This window comes from Bubalus bubalis, chromosome 9 (assembly GCF_019923935.1).
Source record: "Bubalus bubalis isolate 160015118507 breed Murrah chromosome 9, NDDB_SH_1, whole genome shotgun sequence".
NCBI lineage: Eukaryota > Metazoa > Chordata > Mammalia > Artiodactyla > Bovidae > Bubalus > Bubalus bubalis.
Genome location: NC_059165.1, coordinates 93,101,144 through 93,123,310, shown reverse-complemented (window position 1 = coordinate 93,123,310; position 22,167 = coordinate 93,101,144). Strand labels below are relative to the sequence as shown.

The window sequence follows — 22,167 nt, the reverse complement described above, 5'->3', positions numbered from 1 at the left end:
TATCTCAGACCTGCTGCTGTTTAATCACTAAGTCGTGTCTGACTTTTTGCGACCCCATGGACTGTAGGCTGCCAGGCTCCTCTGTCCATGGGATTGTCCAGGCAAGGATACTGGTGTGCGTTGCCATTTCCTCCTCCAGGGGATCTTCCCAACCCAGGGACTGAATCTTGGCAGGTGGATTCTTTACCACTGAGCCATCTGCGAAGCCCTACCAGAACTTTTATGATCTATACTCCTCCTCTTCCTGCTCTTATCTCTATTCTTCCCCTCACTCACTCCCTCCCTCCAGCCACCCCAGCTCCCTCATGGTTCCCCTCATGTGCCAGGGATAGTCCTGCCACAAGACCTTTGCACTTGCCATGCCTTCTGCCAGGACTGCTGTGTCCCAAGATAGCAGTCTGGCTCCCCCGACCCTCACCTCCTTCAGGTCTTTGCTCTAATGTTACCTTCTCAGCAAGGCCTCTGCAGGTCATCTCATCTAACTCTTGTCACACATACCCGACACTGCATATCTCTTGCCCTGATTAAAAAAAAAAACAAAAAAACAACTGTCTACTTTCCCAAGAATATAAGTTTCTTCAGGACAGAGACTTGTGTCTTCTTCACAATGAGTTGTGGCCTCTGGAGTGTCATGTAGGCTCTTAGCCCTGCTCAAGATGAAGGTCAGGGTGAAGGCACACGTGAGCCAGGGTAGACGCCAGAGGGAAGGCGCCAGAGCCAGGAGCAAAGGCTACAAAGATTTAATTTAAAATCACAGTGTCTCAGTTGGGCTGCCCACCCAGAGGGGCACCCCCAAATCCACAGTTCCTCAAGGGGCCCCTCCAGGCTCAGTGTGGAGGGGCTCACAGGCCAGGCGCCTCCGCTCTCCCTGGGAGGGCGAGAGGGAGGCCAGTTCTCAGGCGCTGGCTGGGGCGGGTTCCACAGCTGTTGGCTCCCCCGGCTCCTTCTGTACCAGCTCCGGCTCGTCCTCCCCATCCTGTGGTGGGTGGACCAGAACCTTGTCCAAGATGCCGAACTCCTGGGCCTCCATGGGGCTCATGTAGCGGTCCCTCTCCATGGCCGACTCTGCAGGGCGCGTACAGGCAGGATGTGGGTGGTGAAGAATGGACACCCAAGGGCCACATTCCAGTCCTCAATCAGCCCAAGTCCACCCTGTGTGACCCTGGCCTCCCCATCCCTGTGCCTTGAGTTTCCCCACCTGTAAAATACCTGTTTCTTTTTTTTTTTTTGATAGCTTGTTGATATGTAAATACACATCTAGGAAAGGGCACAGATCGTGGGAGTGGGCAGTGTGGTGATTTTCAGACTGAACCCACCCATGTGGCCAGCACTCAGATCAGACCCTCCAAACCCTGCTGGGGACACATCCAGTTGCTAAGTGTCCACCCCCCACCGCCCCTGCCCCCTAACAGTGGCCTAATGGCATAGAGGTTATGCCAGTTTTTTGCTCTTTAAATACATAATCACAGGGACTTCCCTGGCAGTCTAGTGGTTAAGACTCCACACTCTCAATGCAGGGGTCCTGGGTTCCATCCCTCATCAGGGAACTAGGTCTTACGTGCTGTAGCTAAACCTGGTGCAGCCAAATTAAAAAAAAAAAAAAAGGACTCCATACTTTCACTGCCAGGGACATGGGTTGGACCCCTGGTTGGGGATTTTGCATGCTGAGCAATGTGGTAAAAAAAAAAAAAAAAAATTAAAGTTAATTAATTAAAAAAGTAAATAAACATATAACCAGAGCGTTTACTCCTTTTCCCACTCAGCACTGTTTTGGAGATTTATCTAGGCTGTGGCCCAGTCCTTGTGGCTGTGTAGCGTCCCGCCTCATGATATACCACCACCGGCCACTCGTTCTGTTGTCAGGCACTTGGGTCTTTCCCCATTTGAGACTGTAGGAACAGGACTACATTCCCGTCTGCATCTTCGGACAGAAGCGCTTGATTCCCTTGGTTACATGCCGAGCAGAGGAACCAGGTGTCTCTCTGGGTGTTCACCCTCAGAGCCCTAACAGCTTCCCGAAGTGGCTGTAGTTATCACTGTTGCCTGCAGTGCCTAACTGTTCCAGTGGCTCCAGGCTCCCCTCAGCATTCAGTGGTGTCAGGATTTTCTATTTGAGCTGCTCCAGTGGATTGAAATGGAGTAGGAAATGGCAACCCACTCCAGTGGACAGATCCACAATCCTATGGACAGAGGAGCCTGGAGGCCTATAGTCCGTGGAGTCTCAAAGAATTGGATCCAATTGAGCACACCCAGCACAGTGGACTGAAATGGTATCTCATCAGGGCCGTGATCTGCCTTTCCCGAATAACTGATGATGTCATTATTATCATTTTTTCTTTTTTATTGGCCACACCACATGTAGCATGTGGGATCTTGGTTCCCCAACCAGGGATGGAACCTGTGCCCCTTGCAGTGGAAACGCAGAGTCCTAAGCACTGCACCTCCAGGGAAGCCGCACCGATGACACATCATTAAACATCATCACTAAAGGTGATGAGAACCTTGGCTTCTGTTTCTTGGCCATTTGGAATCTTCTCTGTGGGAGACCCTGTTCAAAACCTTTGGACCTCTTTCAGTCAAGTTTTATGTCTTTTGATTTTTAAATTATTATCTTTTCTTGGCCATACTGTGTGGCATGTGGGATCTTAATTCTTTGACCAGAGATCAGACCTGCATCCCCTGCAGTGGAAGTGTGGAGCCTTAACCACTAGACCACCAGGGAAGTCCCTGGGTCTCTAAAAAAAGTGCTCAGAACAGGGGTTCTCAACTGGGGGTGGGGATTCTGATCCCCAGGGGACACTGGGCGATGGCTGGAGACTGTTCTGGCCATCACCCCTGGAGGTGCTGCTGGCAGCTGGTGGGCAGTGCCCGGGGATGTGCCACACATCCTGCAGGGCCCTGGAGGGCCCCCACCACAGGACGATCCAGCCTGGTGTCAGCCGCACCAGGTCCAGAGGCCTGACCCGTACGCCTGTGTTGGTTCCAATAAGAGAGCAGCCGAGGGCCTTGTAGGGGGCGCTCACCGATCACCTGCAGGCTCTGTTTGGTGTGCTTGGCGTAGATGCTGTAGAGCTGCTTCTTGAGCTTCATGATCTCCTCTGCCTGGATGGCGATGTCTGTGGCTTGGCCCTGGGGGCCATCCCAAGAAGGGGAAGGTTGGGATCAGGGTCTGCCACTCGCAGGGAGAGGGACTCGGGAGACTGCCCTGGGCTCTGGCTGCCAGCATTCAGGCAGGTGGGACAGGCCTCTGTAGCCTGTTTCATCGTCACCACCTCCAGGAAGGCTCTCTGTATTAACTCTATGTTCTTATTTCTGGCAGCTGGTGCCCCCCTGACTAGAAGGGAGGGAGCTAATTTCCTAGAGACATCAGAAAGCTGCCCAGAACACACTTTTCACAAGCAAAGCCGCCAGTCCAAGCCCACACCCCCGCCACGTCCTCTGCAGAGCTCTCACACCCTGGGTCACCATCCTCCTGCCCCATCACCCCAGGGTACCAGACAACTAGGGACAATCCCTATGCCCTAGAGCCCACTAACACTATTCACGCTGGCCCATCCTAACCTCACACGTTCTTTCCAGCAGAAACCCTGAAGAAGGCTCCTGCCCACCTTCTCCTCTTGACCAACCCTGGTGCCCATCTATGTGGTCCCCAAGGCCTGGCACACTCCCTCCTCTTGGGATCTGTGAGTCACAAACTTTTTAATGGTAACCCTCTCCTGATCAGTTGGCCTCACCATATCTGCATACCAACAAAACCTACATTTAAAACCCACCCCGTCATGTGACTCCTGCCTGTCTGGCTGGTTCACCTGTCTAGACCCCCATCCCCACCCCCAAAGCAGCTCTCAAGGCACACTCACCCGGGCACCCCCAGAGGGCTGGTGGATCATGATGCGGGAGTTGGGGAGCGAGTGGCGCATGCCTGGGGTGCCAGCAGCCAGAAGCAGGGAGCCCATGCTGGCTGCCTGGCCCACACACCATGTGCAGATGGGGTTCAGGATGTATTGCATCGTGTCGTAGATGGCCAGGCCCGAGGTCACCACGCCACCTGCAGATGGGGCTGAGAGTGAGGGGCTGTGCCAGCTACCCCCCACCATCCTTTCCCCTAAGGCCCTGAAGAGGGCTGGGGTCTCAAACAGAAATACTCCCAGGGGTAGGAAGGAGACACAGGGCAGGTGGGGGCAACAAATGAGAGCTGGCTTCAAAGCGAGCTGACAGTTGCCACACTTGCATGTGGACCCAGTGGAGGATGAGATTGGCCACATTCTCAAGAATTGGGAGAATGTAATAACTACGAGCGAAGACTCTGGAGCCAGTCTGCCTGGGTATGACCCCTGGCTCGTCAGGTCATCACATGTGATGCAAGAGGCAAGTTATCCAGGCTCTTGGAGACATGGTACCTCCTTGTAGGTTGGAGATAACTAAACACTACCCATCACTTGAGGCTGCATGAAGAAAATGAGTTAAATGCTTACAAAGTGCTTATAAAAGTGCCCAGCACAGTAAATGATCAATTAAGATCAGCTATTCAGGGAATTCCCCATGTGTCCAGTGGTTAGGGCTTTCACTGCCATGGGCCTGAGTTTGATCCCTGCTCAGGGAACTAAGATCCCACAGGAGGAACAACTCGACCAAAATAAAATAAATTGGCTGTTGGCTATTCTACCTTTTTGGGGGGATAGGGTGGAATCTACCAGTTTAAAAAATGTTGACAACTGAGAGGCAGGTTCAGGTGCCTCTTTAAAAAAGCAAGGGAAGAGGCAGCTTTTGGAGGTTTCCAGACCCTCTGGAGATTCCGAAGGAAGCTCTGCCCGCTTTCTTGCTTCAGAGATAGAACCTCCCTGATTAGGGGTCTCAGTCCCTGGAGTCACCTGGTGTGTCCCCAGGAGTGCCCATGGCACCCGGGAAGGCCCTGCTCACCGGGGCTGTTGATATACATGTGGATGGGCTTCTTGTTGCTTTCCGACTGCAGGAACAGCAGCTGCGCGATGACCAGGCTGGCGACACTGTCATCGATCTGCAAGTGAGGAAAGCAGGGGTGTCCCCAGATGGGCGTGAAAGCTAAGGGCAGCAGTTATGGGGTGGCTGGGGTTGAGTCAGGGCACCAGAAAGGTGGTCAGGGCCCAAGTAAGACAGATGGGGAAGCGTTCAGGATCAGGAGTGGATGTGGTGGGGGTGATCCAGAACCAGGGGGTTGGGGACACAGGAAGGGGGGACTCAGGCAACAGGAAGGAAAGGGGTGAGGAGGTTGGGGAGAGGGATAGAAGCCCAGGAATTGGGGGGAGGATCATTGGTGAGGAGGGAGTCAGAAATCAGGGAGGGAGACGCAGAGGATTTAAAGGAGTAGAAGGGGGACTACAGGTCAGGAGGGCGCATCAGGGGGCTTATGTACCCAAGAGGCAGGGAGTGTCAGACTGGGACAAGAGCGTCAGCCTAGGGAGGAAAGTCATGGGGGAGAAGTCAGAGGATCAAGGAGGTTTGCGGAGATCTGGGCAGACGAAGGGGAGGATCGCGGCGCGAGGCACTCACAGGGCCCATGACGCACACAATACGCTCCCGAAGCAGCCGCGAGTAGATGTCATAGGCGCGCTCACCGCGACCCTGGGGAAGAAAGACGCGGGTGAGGGTCAGACGCCCTCCGTGCCCCAAGCCGTTGCACCCCCGGGCCGTGTCCCAGCCCGGCCACTGTACCGTCTGCTCCACCACGATGGGAATGAGCGGGAGAGCCCGGGCCGCCGTCGCGTGCAGGTTCCGCTGCGGGGCCAGGCGATTCTCGGGCGTCCGCTGCGGGGGAAAGCGGGCGGCGAGGCGAGGCCCCAGCGCTGGGCACAAGCCGGCCGCCACCCGGCCCCCCCTAAGCAATATTTTGGGCCACATCGCGCGGCACGTCCCTCTCGGCTTCCGTACGATGCCGGAACTACAACTCTCAGCGTGCTTTGCGCCCGCGGCGCTACCTCACGAGACCGCCCACTTCCGTGAAGCATGGGGCACGTTTCGGGGCGGGGCGATGGAGGGGCGGAGCCAGAGAAGTGGTGCCAGAGTGGAACCGGAGAGCTTCCACGATTCTTGTTAGGGTCTTCTTCCTGAAGAATTTTCTGCTCTTCGTTGCTAATTAAAAAAAATCATCCCCGTGCGCCCGCTGGGCCTGGGCTTCAACGATCATCTAGCCTGGTGGGGCCGACTCCCGAGACCTTCCCATCCGTCTATGGTTATGTATGGGGTAGTGGGAAGGCCCCAAGATATGCAAGCCCAAGGGTGGAAGTTGCGGACTTCCACCCGGGAGGTCGGTCTGGAAAGGCTTCGTTGGAGGAGCAGGTGTTGGAGCTGGGCTTTGAAGGATATATCGGAGTTTGTTATGTAGGGAAAGGCATTCCTGGCAAAGGGAGGACAATGGACAAAGGTGTGTGTGTGGCGGGGGGGGTGGGGTGGAGGGGGTGAAGGAAGGCTCCTGGTAACGTTTGGAACCTCTTTTCGATCTAGACGATCTAGAGGTTCTCTTTCATCTTTCAGTTCAAATGTCACCTGGGAGTTGTTCCGTATTTTGTGTCCAGAGCCTAGAACCCTTTGCCTGGCACACAGTAGGTGCTCATTAAGTACACTTTGAACCCAGAGATGAAGTGGTAAAGGAGGTAGCTTAAGAGCTTAGGGCTTTGAATTCAACTATACTTCAATAAAAAATAAAACAAAAATTCTTCATTTAATGTAACTTTTAGGGGTAAATTAACATATTTCAAAACTTAAAAAAAAAAAAAAAGATCTGAGGGCTTTGAAGGCAGCTTACCCGTATGCCAAGCCTGGTTTAACCACTGACATGCTGTGTGATCTTCAGGTGCATTGCTTAACTCCTCTGAGCCTGAAGTTTCTTGTTTGGAAGATAGTGATGATCAAACCGGTTTTACAGGGAAGGATTTAAGGATTCCTGCTGCTGAGGTAGCAGAGTGACATTCTCTGTGTTTAAATCTTGGCCCCACTGTCATGGTCCATGCGCGGGTTGGAAAAGACTTTTTGGACATGAAGCAGAATGAGAGGAGAATAAAGTTTATCAGAGTGGGAGACACTGTTAGTGGGCCAGCTCAAGGGAGAACCAACGTTGAATAGGGGTCCTTAGTCCACTTTTATACCCAGGGTACAAGGAATGGGATAGGAGTCTTGCGGGTCATTTGCTGATTGGATGACGCACGTATACTAGGTGGGGGAAGAGTAAGGAAAATACCTTCTCCCTGTGTGGGGTAGGAGGGGAGACAGGAGGACCTGAAATCTGTTAATAGTTACAACATGAGGGGGGAGAGAAGGATGATGAGGGTCTGATTTTCCCATTCCTGCATTCCAAGACCCTCCTTGGTTTTATCAGCTCTTTAGTTCTTGGATCACCACACCCGTTACTCAACTAGTTTGTGTGTCCCTGAGCCTTAATTTCCTCTCTATAGAATGGACATGATAGTAATAAACTACATCCTGGGATCATTGTCAGGTCCTCAGAATTGGACCTGGAATGTAACAAGTACTCGATTTGTATTAGCTATTGATGTGTATTTGGTGGGAGAGATTTCTCTCTCTCTCTCTATGTGTGTGTGTATATATATATATACATATACATATTTACTATTTATATATTATATACATTATTATATATATATTTAATTTTATTTATTTATTTTTAATTGGAGGATAGTTGCTTTACAATATTGTGTTGGTTTCTGCCATATATCAACATGAATCAGCCATAGGTATACATATGTCCCCTCCCTCTTGAACCTTCCTCCCACCTCCCACCCCATCCCACCCCTCTAGTTTGTCACCGAGCACCAAATTTGAGCTCCTTGTGTCATACAGCACATTTCCACTGGCTGTCTAATTTTACATATGGTAATTGATGTGTATGAGTTATTGTGTTAGATCTGCAACCACGGGCATCCAAGAAGCCCTCCCAGATGGGGGTCCATTTGGCATGGCTTTTGATGCATAGGTAGGAGTTCACAGGCAGACCATTCCTAATTGTTGGACTTTAAACTCAAAGCTAGGTGTCCTAGATAAGCATAGTTTTGTGCCCAGTCTGATGAGGAAATAGAGAAGGACACAGACACTTTTTACCTTATGGAATCAGGGGCAGGAAAGAGGAAAGATTGTGGAAGCGGAAGAGTATAGAGGAGACTTTGGAGGCACCTGGGTTTCCCTGGTGGCTCAGCTGGTAAAGAATCCACCTGGAATGCGGGAAACCTGGGTTTGGTCCCTGGGTTGGGAAGATCCCCTGGAGAAGGGAATGGCTACCCATTCCAGCATTCTGGTCTGGAGAATTCCATGGGCTGTATAGTCCATGGGGTCGCAAAGAGTTGGACACGACTGAGCGACTTTGACTCACTCACTGCAGGCACCCTGTTGCTAGGAGTGGTGTTCCCACTGCAGGGACTGAAGAAGTCGGGGAGCAGCGTTGGCCCATCCAGTTTCTGCTATGAGTCAGGTGGGTGACCCTGCTCAGCCACCTTCCCTGAGGCTGGAGCTCCCACCCTGCCTCTGGGGAGAAGGGCTGTCCCATCAGTGGCCCCCATGCCCGCAGTGCCCCGCTCGAGCACTGCCCCACACTTCTGCCCTCACTGCCTGTGTTACACCTGCTCTATCTAGGCACAGTTCAACTATTTTTCACCTCCTGCATCCTTGTCACTACCCTGAATAACACCCTGGTCAGTGTTGCAGCTTCTCCCCTGCTCTGGACTCCTTGCTGTTATTTCATTCAGCAGCCTGAGTGATCCTTGTAAAGGCTTTTTTTTGGTGGGAGAGGGCAGCCACTGGGCCTCATGGCTTGTGGGATCTTAGTTCCCTGACCAGGGATTGAATCTGGGCAAATCCTAACCACTAGACTATCAGGATACTCCCTAGAAACGAAACCATGTCCCTCCCTTACCTAAAATCCTCTCCTTGGCTTCCCATCACCCCAGCTGACCTCTACCTTCCTCTCCTCCACCCTTTCTTCTCCACTTGGCTTCAGGGGCCACGCTGACCCACTTTCTGCTCCCCAGACATGCCAAGTGCCTTCCAGCCACTTGGTCTCTGCTTGTGTCCTCTGCCTGAATCCTGCTCAACACAAAAATCTCTGTTCAAACACCATCTCCTTAGGACTTCCCTGGTAATCAAGTAGCTAAGACTCTGCTCCCAAAGAAAAGGGCCCGGGTTTAATCCCTGGTCAGGGACCTAGATCCCACATCCTGCAACTAAGAGTTTTCATGCAGCAACTAAAGATCCCGTATGCCACAACCAAGACCTGGAACAGCCAAATAAATAAATATTAAAAAAACAAAACCAAAAAATCATTACCTCCTTAGAGAAGCCTTGTGAAATGATACTTATTTGTTTTTTGAGCAACCCCTTCTGATATATTCTCCTGTCTTCTATTCCACTTCATTTAAACCGGGGTTTTCCAACCTCAGGACTGTTAACATTCTGGGTTAGATGATTCTTTGTTGGGGAGGGGGTGCCGTCCTGGGCACTGTAGGGTGTGGAGCAGCATCCCTGGCCCCCACCCACTAGATACTAGTAATCCCCTCTCCATTATAACAACCCAAACTGTCTCCAAAGCTGCCAGGTGCTGAAGTGCCCCCTGCTAAGAATAGACCTGCTTCTGGTTGAAAGTCACCAATCTAAATTAAAGTGGGCAGTGACCTGAAATGAAAAAACAAAAAAAGCAACTTTTGAACAATACCTGGCACATTATAGGCACTCAGATATTTACGAGTCTCTTGTTTTTCCAGACTTTGCTCTGAATATTCCCAATGAATGAATGAATCAGGGGAGGAAGAATCCGTTTGAACACCTGGCTGCAAATCCGTCCATCCTACCGGTTTTTGGGCTTCCCAGGTGGCGCAAGTGGTAAAGAATCCTCCTGCCAGTGCAGGAGATGTAAGAGACAGGGGTTCAATCCCTAGTTTGGGAAGATCCCCTGGAAGAAGAAATGGCAATTCACTCCAATATTCTGGCCTGGGGAATCTCATGGACAGAGGAGCCTGGTGGGCTACAGTCCTTGGGGTCACAAAGAGTTGGACACAGCTGAGCATCTGAGCACCAGTTTTCAGTCCAGGATCCAAGAGAAACTCTGATCACTGTTTCCTTCTCTTAGATGAATGCAAAACAGGCCCGTTGAATTGATAGAGATTGAAAATTTAAAGAAAAAAAAAAGGAAAGAAAGAAACAGAAACCTTGAGGGCTGAATAGGCTCTGGGTAAATGGATTCCCCCAGGTAAAGGCTCACCGAGGGTATTACTACTGGAATTGAAGTTAACACCAAATTTCAAATTCTTACAATCTACTTGTAGTGACTCATTTTTAGGAAATGGTCCAAGGCGAGATTTAGCCACAGGGCTATTTATGACAGAACAGATCTTCCTTGACTAATGATGAGGTTACATCTGATAAACCCATCATACATGAACATATCATAAGTTGAACATGCATTATGGGAAATTCCCTGGTGGTCCAGTGGTTAGGATTCCAAGTTTTTACTGCTGGGGCCCAGGTTCTATCCCTGGTTGGGAAATGAAAATCCCATGAGCCACGAGGCGAGGCCAAAGAGGCCAAAGAAGAACAATAATAAAACACAAATGCTCAACTAATTGAAGAATTCACATCCAAGATGGCTCACTCATAGGTAGTAAGTTGGATGCCAGACAAGTTGGATAGTTGACTACTGTTGGGAGGCTTCAGTTCTTTCCCAAATAGACCTTTTGATTAATTGAGTGTCCTCACAACATGGCGGCCAGCTTCCCCCTAGAATAAGTGATCCAAGAGAGCACGGTGGAAGCTCTAATGTGTTATATAGCTCAGCTTTGAAACTCACACGTGGTTACTTCTAGTGGTCACACAGGCTAACCACGATTCAGTGTGGGACTAGGGACTATGCTGGGAGTGACTACCAGGAGGTGGGCATCATTGGAGGTCATCTTGGAGAGTGGTTGCCACACTCTTGCATGCTGGGGCTGCATTTCTCAGCATTCCTTGCATCCCAGGAGCCATGTGATATGTTCATTCACCAAGGGACCCTGCAACGAGATGCTGTGTGACCCTTACAAGTCCAGGAGTTTGGGAAGCAGGCATGACTTCACCCCGCTCTTTCGACTTCCATCAGCTCTTGAAGCTGAGTGCAGTGGCCTGATAAACAAGGTGGGATCCTAGGAGGAGCCTGGGAGGGGAACCACCTGCCAATCAGGGGCACACTTTAAAAAAGTTATTTATTAGGCTGCACACAGGATCTCTCTTTTTTTTTTTTTTGCAGCACATGGGATCTTTAGTTGTGGCATGTGAACTTTCAGTTGCGATATGCAGGAGCTAGTTCCCCAAGCAGGGATTGAATCTGGGCTTCCTGCTTTGGGAGCTTGGAGTCTTAGCCACAGGACCAATGGAGAAGTCCCAGGAACATACATTTTGGATTTTTTTTCCTTTCTTCTTACATTTTGGATTTTAGATGGCTAAGCAACAAATTTCCTGAATAAATCAACAAAAAATTGTAAAGGAATTATCCTCCAATTAAAAATACATTTAAAAAATCATACCCCCCCAAAAAAGAAATTAAAAAATGAACAAACAAGCTTCCATCATATCTGAGTCATTAAACATTTTGGGTTGTTTGTTGCAGCATCTAGTATTACCTGATTAATTCAGGAGTGAATTGAATTTGGTGAGGGAGGGGGAGGGAAGCTTTAAACCTGCCTGGCTGGAGTCACTAGGGGCATGGAGGTGATTTTTACTGAGATGGGGATGTCGGTTTGGGGTAAGATTAGGGCAGAGTCTCTCAACTTTGACACTTCTGATATTTGGGGTTGAATTAGTCAGCCTTTTGGCTAAGATCAAGTGTACTATGGGGACTTCCCAGGTGGCACAGTGGTAAAGAATCTGCCTGCCGATGTGGGAGATGTAAGAGACAGAGGTTTGATCCCCAGGTCAGGAGGATCCCCTGGACGAGGAGCCTGATGGACTACAGTCCATAGGGTCACAAAGAGTGGGACATGACTGAGTGACTGAGCACAGAGCACAGGGGTCCCCAACCTCCGGGGCACAGACTGGTACCTCCTGTCAGATCAGCGGAAGCATTAGCTTAGAAATAAGGTGCACAATAAATGTAATGCCCTTGAGTCATTCTGAAATAAGCCCTCCCCCTTCTCCCTCTATCCCCACCCCCAACCCAATCCATGGGAAAATTGTCTTCCATGAAACCGGTCCCTGGTTTCCAAAAATGTTGGGAACCACCAGCCTGAAGTTCTTTGTTGTGGGGGTTCATCCTGCACACCTACCCTCCATTCACTAGGTGTCAGTAGCGTCCTCCCAGTTATGTCCACCGAGAAGGTCTCTAGACATTGTGCAATGGCCCCTGCTCAGAACCACTGGGTTGGGATCTAGGGAGCTAGGACAGCCTGTGGATACCAGAGTGGAGACTTCTAGGCAGCGGATGGTTCTGTAATTCTGGCACTCAGGCAGCATGGGAGAGGGTGAGTGCTCCCCTCCCCACCCTGTCCCAGGAACAATGGGTTGAAGTGAGAGGAGGGACCCAGGACCAGGATGGGGTCAGTCACAGGCCCAAGGAAGAGAATGGTCCAGCAGAAGAACGAACGTGGCAGGTGGGCAGGCTGTTGAGATCAGCCATCAGTTTCAGAAGCATCAGATGCTTTGGGGAGCCATTGAGCCGGGGTAGGGGGATTGTGGGGGTTGGGTGGGGTGGAGGGGAATGTTAGTCACTCAGTCATGTCTGATTTTTTGCGACCTCATGAACTGTAGCCCACCAGGCTCCTCTGCCCATGGAATTCTCCAGGCAAGAATACTGGAGTGGGTTGTCATTCCTTCTCCAGGGGATCTTCCCATTCCAGGGATTGATTCCAGGTCTCCTGCAATTGAGTGGGGGAGGGGCATTTAAATGGGTTGTCAGCAATGACAAAGATATTGTGCATTCACTTTTTTTTACCCCTCTATTTGGCCTTGCTGCATAGCAGGTGGGATCCTAGTTCTCCAACCAGGAATCGAACCTGGGCCCCCTGCAGTGGGAGCTTAGTCTTAACCACTGAACCACCAGGGAAGTCTCTGTGTATTTGCTTTTATTGCCGTGGAAAGAGTCCCATGGTGTAATTTTAAAAAAATATTTCATTTACTTATTTTTGGCTGTGCTGGGTCTTTGGTGCTGCATGTGGGCTTTCTCTAGTTGCATCGAGTGGGGGCTACTTTCTAGTTGGAACAGGCAGGCTTCTCATTGAGGTGGCTTCTCTTGTTGCAGAACATAGGTTCTAGAGTCCAGGCTTCAGTAGTTGTGGTGCACGGGCTTGGTTGCTCTGCAGCATGTGGGATCTTCCCAGACCAGGGATTGAACTGGTGTGTCTCCAGCACTGGCAGGCAGATTCTTAACCACTGGACCACCAGGGAAGCCCCCCATGGCGTAATTTTAAAAGCTATTGGAGTATATGAAAATTCCAGTAGTCAGGACTTTGAGCTTCTACTGCAGAGGGCATGGGTTTAATCCCTGGTTGGGAAACTAAGACCCCATATGCCTGTGCTGTTTTCTATTTCTGTGAGTCTATTTCTGTTTTGTAAATAAGTTCATTTTTATCGTGTTTTTTTTTTTTTTTTTTTTTTTTAGATTCCACATGTAAGTGATATTTTATGGTACTTGTCTTTATCTGTTTGGCTTACTTCACTTAGTATGCTGCTGCTAAGTCGCTTCAGTCGTGTCCAACTCTGTGTGACCCCATAGACGGCAGCCCAACAGGCTCCCCCGTCCCTGGGATTCTCCAGGCAAGAACACTGGAGTGGGTTGCCATTTCCTTCTCCAATGCAGGAAAGTGAAAAGTGAAAGTGAAGTTGCTCAGTCGTGTCTGACTCTTCGCGACCCCATGGACTGCAGCCCACAGGCTTCTCCATCCATGGGATTTTCCAGGCAAGAGTACTGGAGTGGGGTGCCATTGCCTTCTCCATCATTTAGTATAATAATCTCTAATTCCATCCATGGGAATTAGATGTAATCCATCCATGTTGCTACACATGGGATTATTTCATTATTTTTTACGGCGAAATACTATTCCATTATATATATATATATATATATATATATACTGCATCTTCTTTATCCATTCGTTATGGGCACTTAAGTTGCTTCCATGTTTTGGCTATTGTAAATAGTGCTGCTGTGAACATTGAGGCACATGTATCTTTTCAAATTAAGTTTTTCTAGATGGCTTCAATTTTTAAACTGGAGAGTATTCAGTTATTATTATTATTTTTGGCCTGTGACATGTGGGGTCTTAGTTCCCCAACCAGGGATTGAACTCGTGCACTCTGCATTGAAAGTGTGGAGTCTAAACACTGGACCACCAGGGAAGTCTCCAGTCATTGTTCAGTGGTAATTATTAACAGTTAAGGGGTGGTAGGGTAGGGGAGAGAGTCCTGGGTTCAGTCTCTACCCTACTACTTATTTCCTGAGACCTTGGATGAGGATCTGAAAGTTTCGTAAGTGCATTCTCCTCACCTGACAAATGGGGAGAATCTTCTTCTGGAGGCAAGTAGTTAGGTACTGATACTTCATAAAAGTCTCTCTGTTACTTCACTGCCTATACACACACATACACACATGCATGCACACACATACACACATGCACGCACACACACACACACACACACAAACCCTCAAGAAATGCAACCATCTGGTTATCCAAGCCTATAAATTTCAATATTCATGAAACTGCTACTGCTAAGTCACTTCAGTCATGTCCGACTCTGTGCGACCCCATAGACAGCAGCCCACCAGGCTCCCCCGTCCCTGGGATTCTCCAGGCAAGAACACTGGAGTGGGTTGCCATTTCCTTCTCCAATGCAGGAAAGTGAAAAGTGAAAGTGAAGTTGCTCAGTCGTGTCTGACTCTTAGCGACCCCATGGACTGCAGCCTACCAGGCTCCTCCGTCCATGGGATTTTCCAGGCAGGAGTACTGGAGTGGGGTGCCATTGCCTTCATGAAAAGAACACAACAAAAAGTGGTGGGAAACCATGAGGTTTTCTAAACTTTAGTCATGCAAATGTGTGCCAGCTATACAATCATGAATAATTTTACTGTAAATCCCCTCGTTTAAGACATTCAAATATACATTTAGTTTAAAATAGAAACTTTAAATGACTGCCATACATGGAAAAATGGAATGACATACCAGAAATAGATGGAAACTGAATTTTAAAAAATACAGTGAAAGCAAAACACTGTTTTTAAGTGGAAAGAGAGGAGACTGTCTTCTCCATTTGTTCCTGGTAAGCTGTCCTGGAAATTCACAGTGCGAATGCCTCAGACTACCAGTGGAACCATCAGCTAAGCCCACTATACCCTGACCCGTTAAAAAAATACTTATTTATTTGGCCGTGCAGGGTCTTAGTTGTGGTGTGCAGGATCTGTTAGTTGTGTCATGTGAACTCTTAGTTGTGGTGTGTGGGATCTAGTTCCCTGACCAGGGATCAAACTCAGACCCCCTGCACTGGGAGTGTGGGAGTGGCCATTGGACCACCAGGGAAGTCCCACCTGACCCATTTCTGCTATGAACCCAGGACTCCATTACCCAAAGACCACAACAATGTACACCCCTATTTTTTTTTATCTTCTTTCTTCCTTGTTCAGCTTGGTTTAATATCAACTCTATTGACATGTAATGTCCAGTTCATAAAATGTATCCATTTTAAGGCTTTGGGCTTAGTCATCTCTGACTCTTTGAGACCCCATGAACTGTAGCCCACCAGGCTCCTCTGTCCATGGGATTTTTTTCCAGGCAAGAACACTGGAGCACATTGCCACTTCCTCCTCCAGGGGATTTTCACCACCCAGGGCTCGAACCAGCGTCTCCTGAGTCTCCTGCATCTCAGGCAGATTCTCAGGGCTCGAACCAGCGTCTCCTGAGTCTCCTGCATCTCAGGCGGATTCTTTACCGCTGAGCTATCAGGGAGGCCCCAGGTGGCTTAGTGGTAAAGAATCCGCCTGTCAATGCAGGAGATGCAAGAGACATGGGTTAGATCCCTGGGTTGGAAAGATCCCCTGGAATAGGAAATGGCAACATGGTCCAGTATCTTGCCTGGGAAAAAAATCCCATGGATGGAGGAGCCTGGCCAGCTATAGTCCATGGAGTCGCAGAGAATCAGACACGACTGAGCACACTTTAAGTGTATAGTTTGATGAGTTTTGACAAACCCACAGTGTCTCCACTTCCCCAGTCAACACGGAGAACCTTTCCATCACCCAAGAAAGATTGCCCTGGGTCCCTTTGCAGTAACCCCATCCCATCCTCATCTACAAATGACCGTTTATCCGATTTTCTGTCACTCAGGATTAGATTTCCCTTTATTAGAATGCCATGTAGATGGAACCATATAATAAGCAGTCTTTTGTGACTAGCTTCTTTCATTAACATAGTGTTTTTGAGAGTGACTGGTGTCGTTGTGTATATTCATTGATTCATTCGTTCCTTTCAAGGCTGAATAATATTCCGTTGTGTGGATGTACCAGAATTGATCTGTTAACCCCAACCTCCTAATGTATCCCTCTCCCAGCCGCCCACCCCACCCCTGCTTTCCCATAGTTTTTTTCTATGTTGGTAAGTCTGTTTTTGTTTTGTAAATAAGTTAACTATGTATCTTTTTTTTTTCAGATTCCACATATAAATGATATGGTAGGCTGTTTGTCTTTGATCATCTCTAGTTTCATCCATGTTGATGCAGCAGGCGGCAATATTTCCACTCCTTCCCTTTTTAGTGTCTCTTGAACCCACTCTAACCGGACTTTCCCCCCACAACTCCACTGAGACACAAATGGGTGAGGTCACCAGTGACTTTCAAATGGCCAGATCTGATGGTCAGTTTCTTTTGATGGGTCTTGGTTATGGTCCCTGGGATCTTCATTGACATTTGGAATCTTTCGGTGTGGTGTATGAACTCTCTAGTTCTGGTACGATGACTCAGTTGCCCTGAGTCTTGTGGGATTGAACCCTGGGCTTCAGCAGTGGAAGAGCGGAGTCCTAACCACTGGACTACCAAGGAATGCCCCTAATTTGTCAACTTACAATACTTTTCATGTTGAAACATTTCTATTGCAACAGAAAAGTTGCAAGACGAATCCCATGAACTGCCATCTACCTTTTACCCAAATTTACCAATCGCTAATATTTTGTCATATTGCCTGCCATTGTCTGACTCTGTGTGACCTCATGGACTGCAGCCTGTCAGGCTCCTTTGTCCATGGGAATTCTCCAGGAAAGAGTACTAAGTGGGTTGCTGTGCCTTCTTCCCTTCCTGACCCAGGGATTGAACCCACGTCTCTTATGTCTCCTGCATTGGCATGTGGGTTCTTTACCACTAGTTTCACCTAGGAAGTCCAGGATACTCTCTTAGGTAACCGTGATTCATTTATTGAATTCCAAAAATTTCTATCTATTTAATATTATTGTCTAATAAACAGTCCATATTCAAAGACCTGGGAAATCTGGGAAAGATTGAGGTCAGGAGGAGAAGAGGGTGACAGAGGATGAGATGGTTGGATGGCATCACTGACTCAATGGACATGAGTTTGAGCAAACGCCAGGAGACAGTGAATGACAGTCCATGGGGTTGCAAAGATTTGGGCATGACAGAGTGAGCAACAACAATTTTAAAATTCACCAATTGCCCAATCATGTCTTTCAGAGCCTTGGATATTTTCAGATTAAAAATTTTTGCCCTTCTGTGCCTGTAACCATGATTTACTTAAGCATCATCTTTAAATTAAACTCACTTTTCAAAAACATGATCCCATACATTTATTTCAGGAGGCAATTGTCCATTGCACCCCTAAATAGAAAGCCAGAAAAGTAAGCAAGTAGACAGCAACTCTAGGACTTGCCTGGTGGTCCTGTAGTTAAGAATCTACCTGCTGATACTATATCCTTCTACTTCTCTGTATATTCAGTCTATTCATTTTTGAGTGTTTGATATTGGAACTCCAACCAGAAGTCTTAATTTATCTACTTAAAAAAATGATAAGATATAGTGGAACTGTATGTGACCTTGTTCTGTATTTTCTAAGTCTCCTTAAATGTGTTATTGTACTTTCATAATTAAAAAAAAAAAATCCACCTGCCACTGCAGGGGTTCGATGCCTGGTCTGGGAAGATTCCACAAGCCATGGGACAGCTAAGTCCGTGTGCCACAAGTACTGAGCCCAACAAGAGAAGCCACCACAAGGGGAAGCCTGTGCCCCACACCTGGAGCGTGGCTCCCACTTGCCGCAACTAGAGAAAGCCCATGCGGCGGCGAAGACCCAGCACAGCCAAAAATAAAGAAAGAAAAGAAAACAACTCTAAAACCTTATACTGGTGTATATGCACGTAGACACACACACACACACACACACACACACCCCTCCAGAAAGGAAAGTTAAATGTCAAAATGCTAATAATGCTGAGAGTACATCTGGGTGGAAGATTCCCCGTATTTTCTTCTATTTTTAAATTTTTAATCGGAAGTGGCTTTTCTTTTAAAAATCTGTACTGTTGAAATCTGTCTTAGCAATTTAAAATGCACCGATTTCCACTAGTTATTAGAAAAATGCAAGTCAAAACTACAATATCACCTCACACCAACCAGAATGGCTATCATAAAGTTCACAAACAGTAAATGCCAGAGAGGCTATAGAGAAAAGGGCAACCTCCTACACGGTTGGTGGGAATGTAAATAGGTGCAGACACTGTGGAGAACAGTATGATGCTCCTCAAAAAACTAAAAATAGAGCTGCTTCACTCCCACTCCTGGTCATACACCTGGAGAAAACCATACTTTGAAAGATACACGCACTGCAATGTTCATCGCAGCACTGTTTACAAGAGCCAGGGCATGGGAGCAACCTAAATGCCCATCTATAGATGAATACATAAAGAAGATGTGGCACATACAGTGGAATATTACTCTGCCATTAAAAAGAATGAAATAATGCCATTTGTAGCAACGTGGATGGACTTAGAGACTGTCATATTGAGTGAAGTAAGTCAGACAGAAAAGGAGAAATATCACATGACATCCCTTGTATGTGGAATCTAAAAAGAAATGATACCAATGAACTTACTTTCAAAACATAAACAGACTGATAGACTTAGAGAAAGAACTTATGGTTGCAGGGGTGGTGGGGGAAGGACGGTGGGAAGGGATAGTTAGGGAGTTTGGGATGGACATGTACACACTGCTAATATTTAAAATGGATAACCAACAAGGACTTGCTGTATAGCACAGGGAACTCTGCTCAATGTTATATGGCAGCCTGGATGGGAGAGGAGTGGGGGGGGGAGAATGGATACATGTATACATATGGCTGAGTGCCTCGCTGTTTATCTAAAACTGTCACAACATTGTTAATCAGCTGTGAACATGAACGTGAAGTCGCTCAGTCGTGTCCAACTCTTTGCAACCCCATGGACTGTAGCCTACCAGGCTCCTCTGTCCATGGGATTTTCCAGGCAATAGTACTGGAGTGGATTGCCATTTCCTTCTCCAAGGGATCTTCCCAACCCAGGGATCGAACCCAGGTCTCCCGCATCGTGGACAGACGCTTTACCGTCTGAGCCACCAGCAAAGTCCCACCATACAAAATAAAAAGTTTTTTAAAAACACACAATAAAAATACATGGTTACAGCTATTGTTTAAAATATGAAACAAAGTAACTTCCTTGTGGACACCTGAAACTTAGATTTAATTAAATAAAGTCACTGGTGGAAATCAGAAAAATAAAATAAACTGCACTGATTTCAATTTTCCTCATTGTGAGCTCTTGGTCAAGCCTTGTATGTGCCATATTTTTAAAAAGAAACTAATTGTTAAATGAAGGACATCAAAACAACAACAAAAAAAGCTTACACTAAGATAGACATGTTAATTATCTGAGTGATGGTGTTGGTTTCACAAATGTGTATACATATGTCAAGACAATACCCAGTTATGTATTTTAAATGCGTGCAGTTTATCGTGCAGTTTATCATATTCAATTATACTTCAATCCAGCTGTTTTTCAAAAACTGAAGTATAGTTGATTTAAAATGTTGTGTTAATTTTAGATGTATAGCACAATGACTCAGATATATATGTATATAAAGAATCTGAAAAAATTCAAAATACTACAAAATATTGAGTAGAGCTCCTTGTGCTATAGAGTAGGACCTTGTTTATTTATTTCCTATGTAGTAATGTGTATCTGTTAATCCTGGCCTCCTAGTTTATCCTTCCTCCCAACCTTCCCCTGGAGATGGATGGTGGGGATGGTTGTCCAACAATATAAATGGACTTAATGCCACTGAACTCTGCACCTGAAAATGGTCAAGATGGCAAATTTTATGTTCTGTGTATTTTCCCATGGTTAAAAGTAAAACTACGGACTTCCCTGGTGGTCCAGTGGCTGAGACTCTGAGCTCCCAATGCAGGGGGCCTGGGTTCGATCCGTGATCAGGGAGCTGGATCCCACATGCCACAGGTAAAACCCAGCACAGCCAAATAAATAAATAATTTTAAAAAGTAAAAATAAAACTTAAAATAATTATAGTGAAGAAGGCTTCAAAATATCTCAGACTGTTAATGGCATTTTAAGTGAAGAAATTAGGAACAAACATACAATAGCACCAACATCTTTGTTAAAAATAAATAATATGAATGATTGTTTCAGGTAAAAATGCCCTAACAGTTAACTCTGGACTGTAAGCTTATCTATCGGCCAGTTTCATTTTCTCTTGGCCACTTGTGTTTTTCTGTAACATACATCAGACCTTTGCCTGGGTGAGCAGAGATGGGGAAGGGTCACGGCTCATCATCAGCTTTCTTGATGGACACCCCACTGGCGTCTACCTCCCACCCTTACAAGCCCCACAGCAGCTGACCTGAGGTGGGAAGCCAATGTCGTCATGGACAGAGTCCCATCCACAGCTTCATGAGGTCCCTATGATGGTGAATGAGGGATGAATGAGGTCCCCATTCTGACCCCCCCGCCATGATCTCAGTCCACCCTCATCCCCAAACCTGTCTCAACATTGTCCTCAAACTCACCCCAACACTGTTCCTGTCCTCACCTCTATGTCCATTCCCAGTGCCTTCCATCGCTAGCACTGCCTTTAGCCTCGTCCCAATCCCAACTCAGCCTCCATCCTCACTCCATAGTTATCCCCAGGCCAGTTCCCCACCCTCTATCCATTCTCACCCCCAGTTCCATCCTCACATCCATCTCAACCTCAGTTTAGTTCAGCCCCAGGCCCCCAATCCTGAGATCCCTCTGTAGTGAGTAGATGACTTGTTGTCATTTAGTTGCTCAGCCCTGTCTGGCTCTTTTGTGACCCCATGGCCTGTCACCCACCTGCAGGACTGTAGGGTCCTCTGTCTGTGGGATTTCCCAGGTAAGAGTACGGGAGTGGGTTGCCATTTCTTTCTCCAGGGCTTCTTTTCAACCCAGAGATGGAACCTGAGTCTCCTGCAGTGCAGGTGGATTCTTTACCCCTGAGCCACCTGGGAAGTCCAAGTAGATGATTAGTTCCCTCCAAGTGTCCACATCCTTGTTACTTAAACTTGGCAATATGTTACTTTCCATGGCAAAGTGTTAGTGTTAGTCACTCAGTCCTGTCTGACTCTTTCGCAACCCCATGGATTGTAGCCCGCCAGCCTCCTCTGTCCATGGGATTATCCAGGCAAGAGTACTGGAGTATGTTGCCATGCCCTCCTCCAAGGAATCTTCCCATCCCTGGGATTGAACCTGGGTCTCCTGCATTGCAGGCAGATTCTTTACCTTCTGAGCCACCAAGGAAGCCCTTCCATGGCAAAGGTGTCATTGAATTAAAGATCCTTAATTCAAGGATTGAATTGAGAGAAGATTGTGTTACATAGTGGATCCAGTCTTCACAAGAGTCTTTATAACCAAATCCAAGAAAAGGGGGTAAGATGGAGTAAAATGATGACCTCCAAAGAGGGGATGATGTACTTTGAAGATGCAAGAAGGGGCCATGAGCCAGGGATGCAGGTGGTTCCTGCTGCTGCTAAGCTGCTAAGTCACTTCAGTCATGTCCAACTCTGTGTGACCCCATAGACAGCAGCCCACCAGGCTCCGCCGTCCCTGGGATTCTCCAGGCAAGAACACTGGAGTGGGTTGCCATTTCCTTCTCCAGTGCATGAAAGTG

At 47.7% G+C, this 22,167-nt stretch overlaps 2 protein-coding genes across 4 annotated transcripts in view; one reads left to right on the top strand and one right to left on the bottom strand.

Annotated features, from left to right (window-relative positions):
• ACER1 (alkaline ceramidase 1) overlaps positions 1-22,167 on the top strand; it is a 53,480-nt gene that overhangs the window by 3,224 nt on the left and 28,089 nt on the right. The gene's annotated exons all lie outside the window — the stretch shown is intronic.
• On the bottom strand, positions 725-5,911 carry LOC102414609 (caseinolytic mitochondrial matrix peptidase proteolytic subunit). The gene is made up of 6 exons (XM_006045125.4): positions 5,692-5,911; positions 5,530-5,601; positions 4,921-5,017; positions 3,861-4,048; positions 3,024-3,129; positions 725-1,065 (listed from the first exon to the last, which is right to left on the bottom strand). Exons 1-6 carry the CDS (start codon positions 5,875-5,877, stop codon positions 896-898), a joined length of 819 nt encoding a protein of 272 aa, XP_006045187.1. The 5' UTR covers positions 5,878-5,911; the 3' UTR covers positions 725-895.

What these genes read in the sequence shown, in the direction of transcription:
- LOC102414609 (XM_006045125.4), bottom strand. Translation starts at nt 5,877, where the DNA reads ATGTGGCCCAAAATATTGCTTAGGGGGGGCCGGGTGGCGGCCGGCTTG. An exon ending in TTGTGTGCGTCATGGGCCCT is followed by an intron (nt 5,018 to 5,529) that starts GTGAGTGCCTCG and finishes CCTCACTTGCAG; the next exon opens with ATCGATGACAGTGTCGCCAG. An exon ending in ACAGAGCCTGCAGGTGATCG is followed by an intron (nt 1,066 to 3,023) that starts GTGAGCGCCCCC and finishes CGCGCCCTGCAG; the next exon opens with AGTCGGCCATGGAGAGGGAC.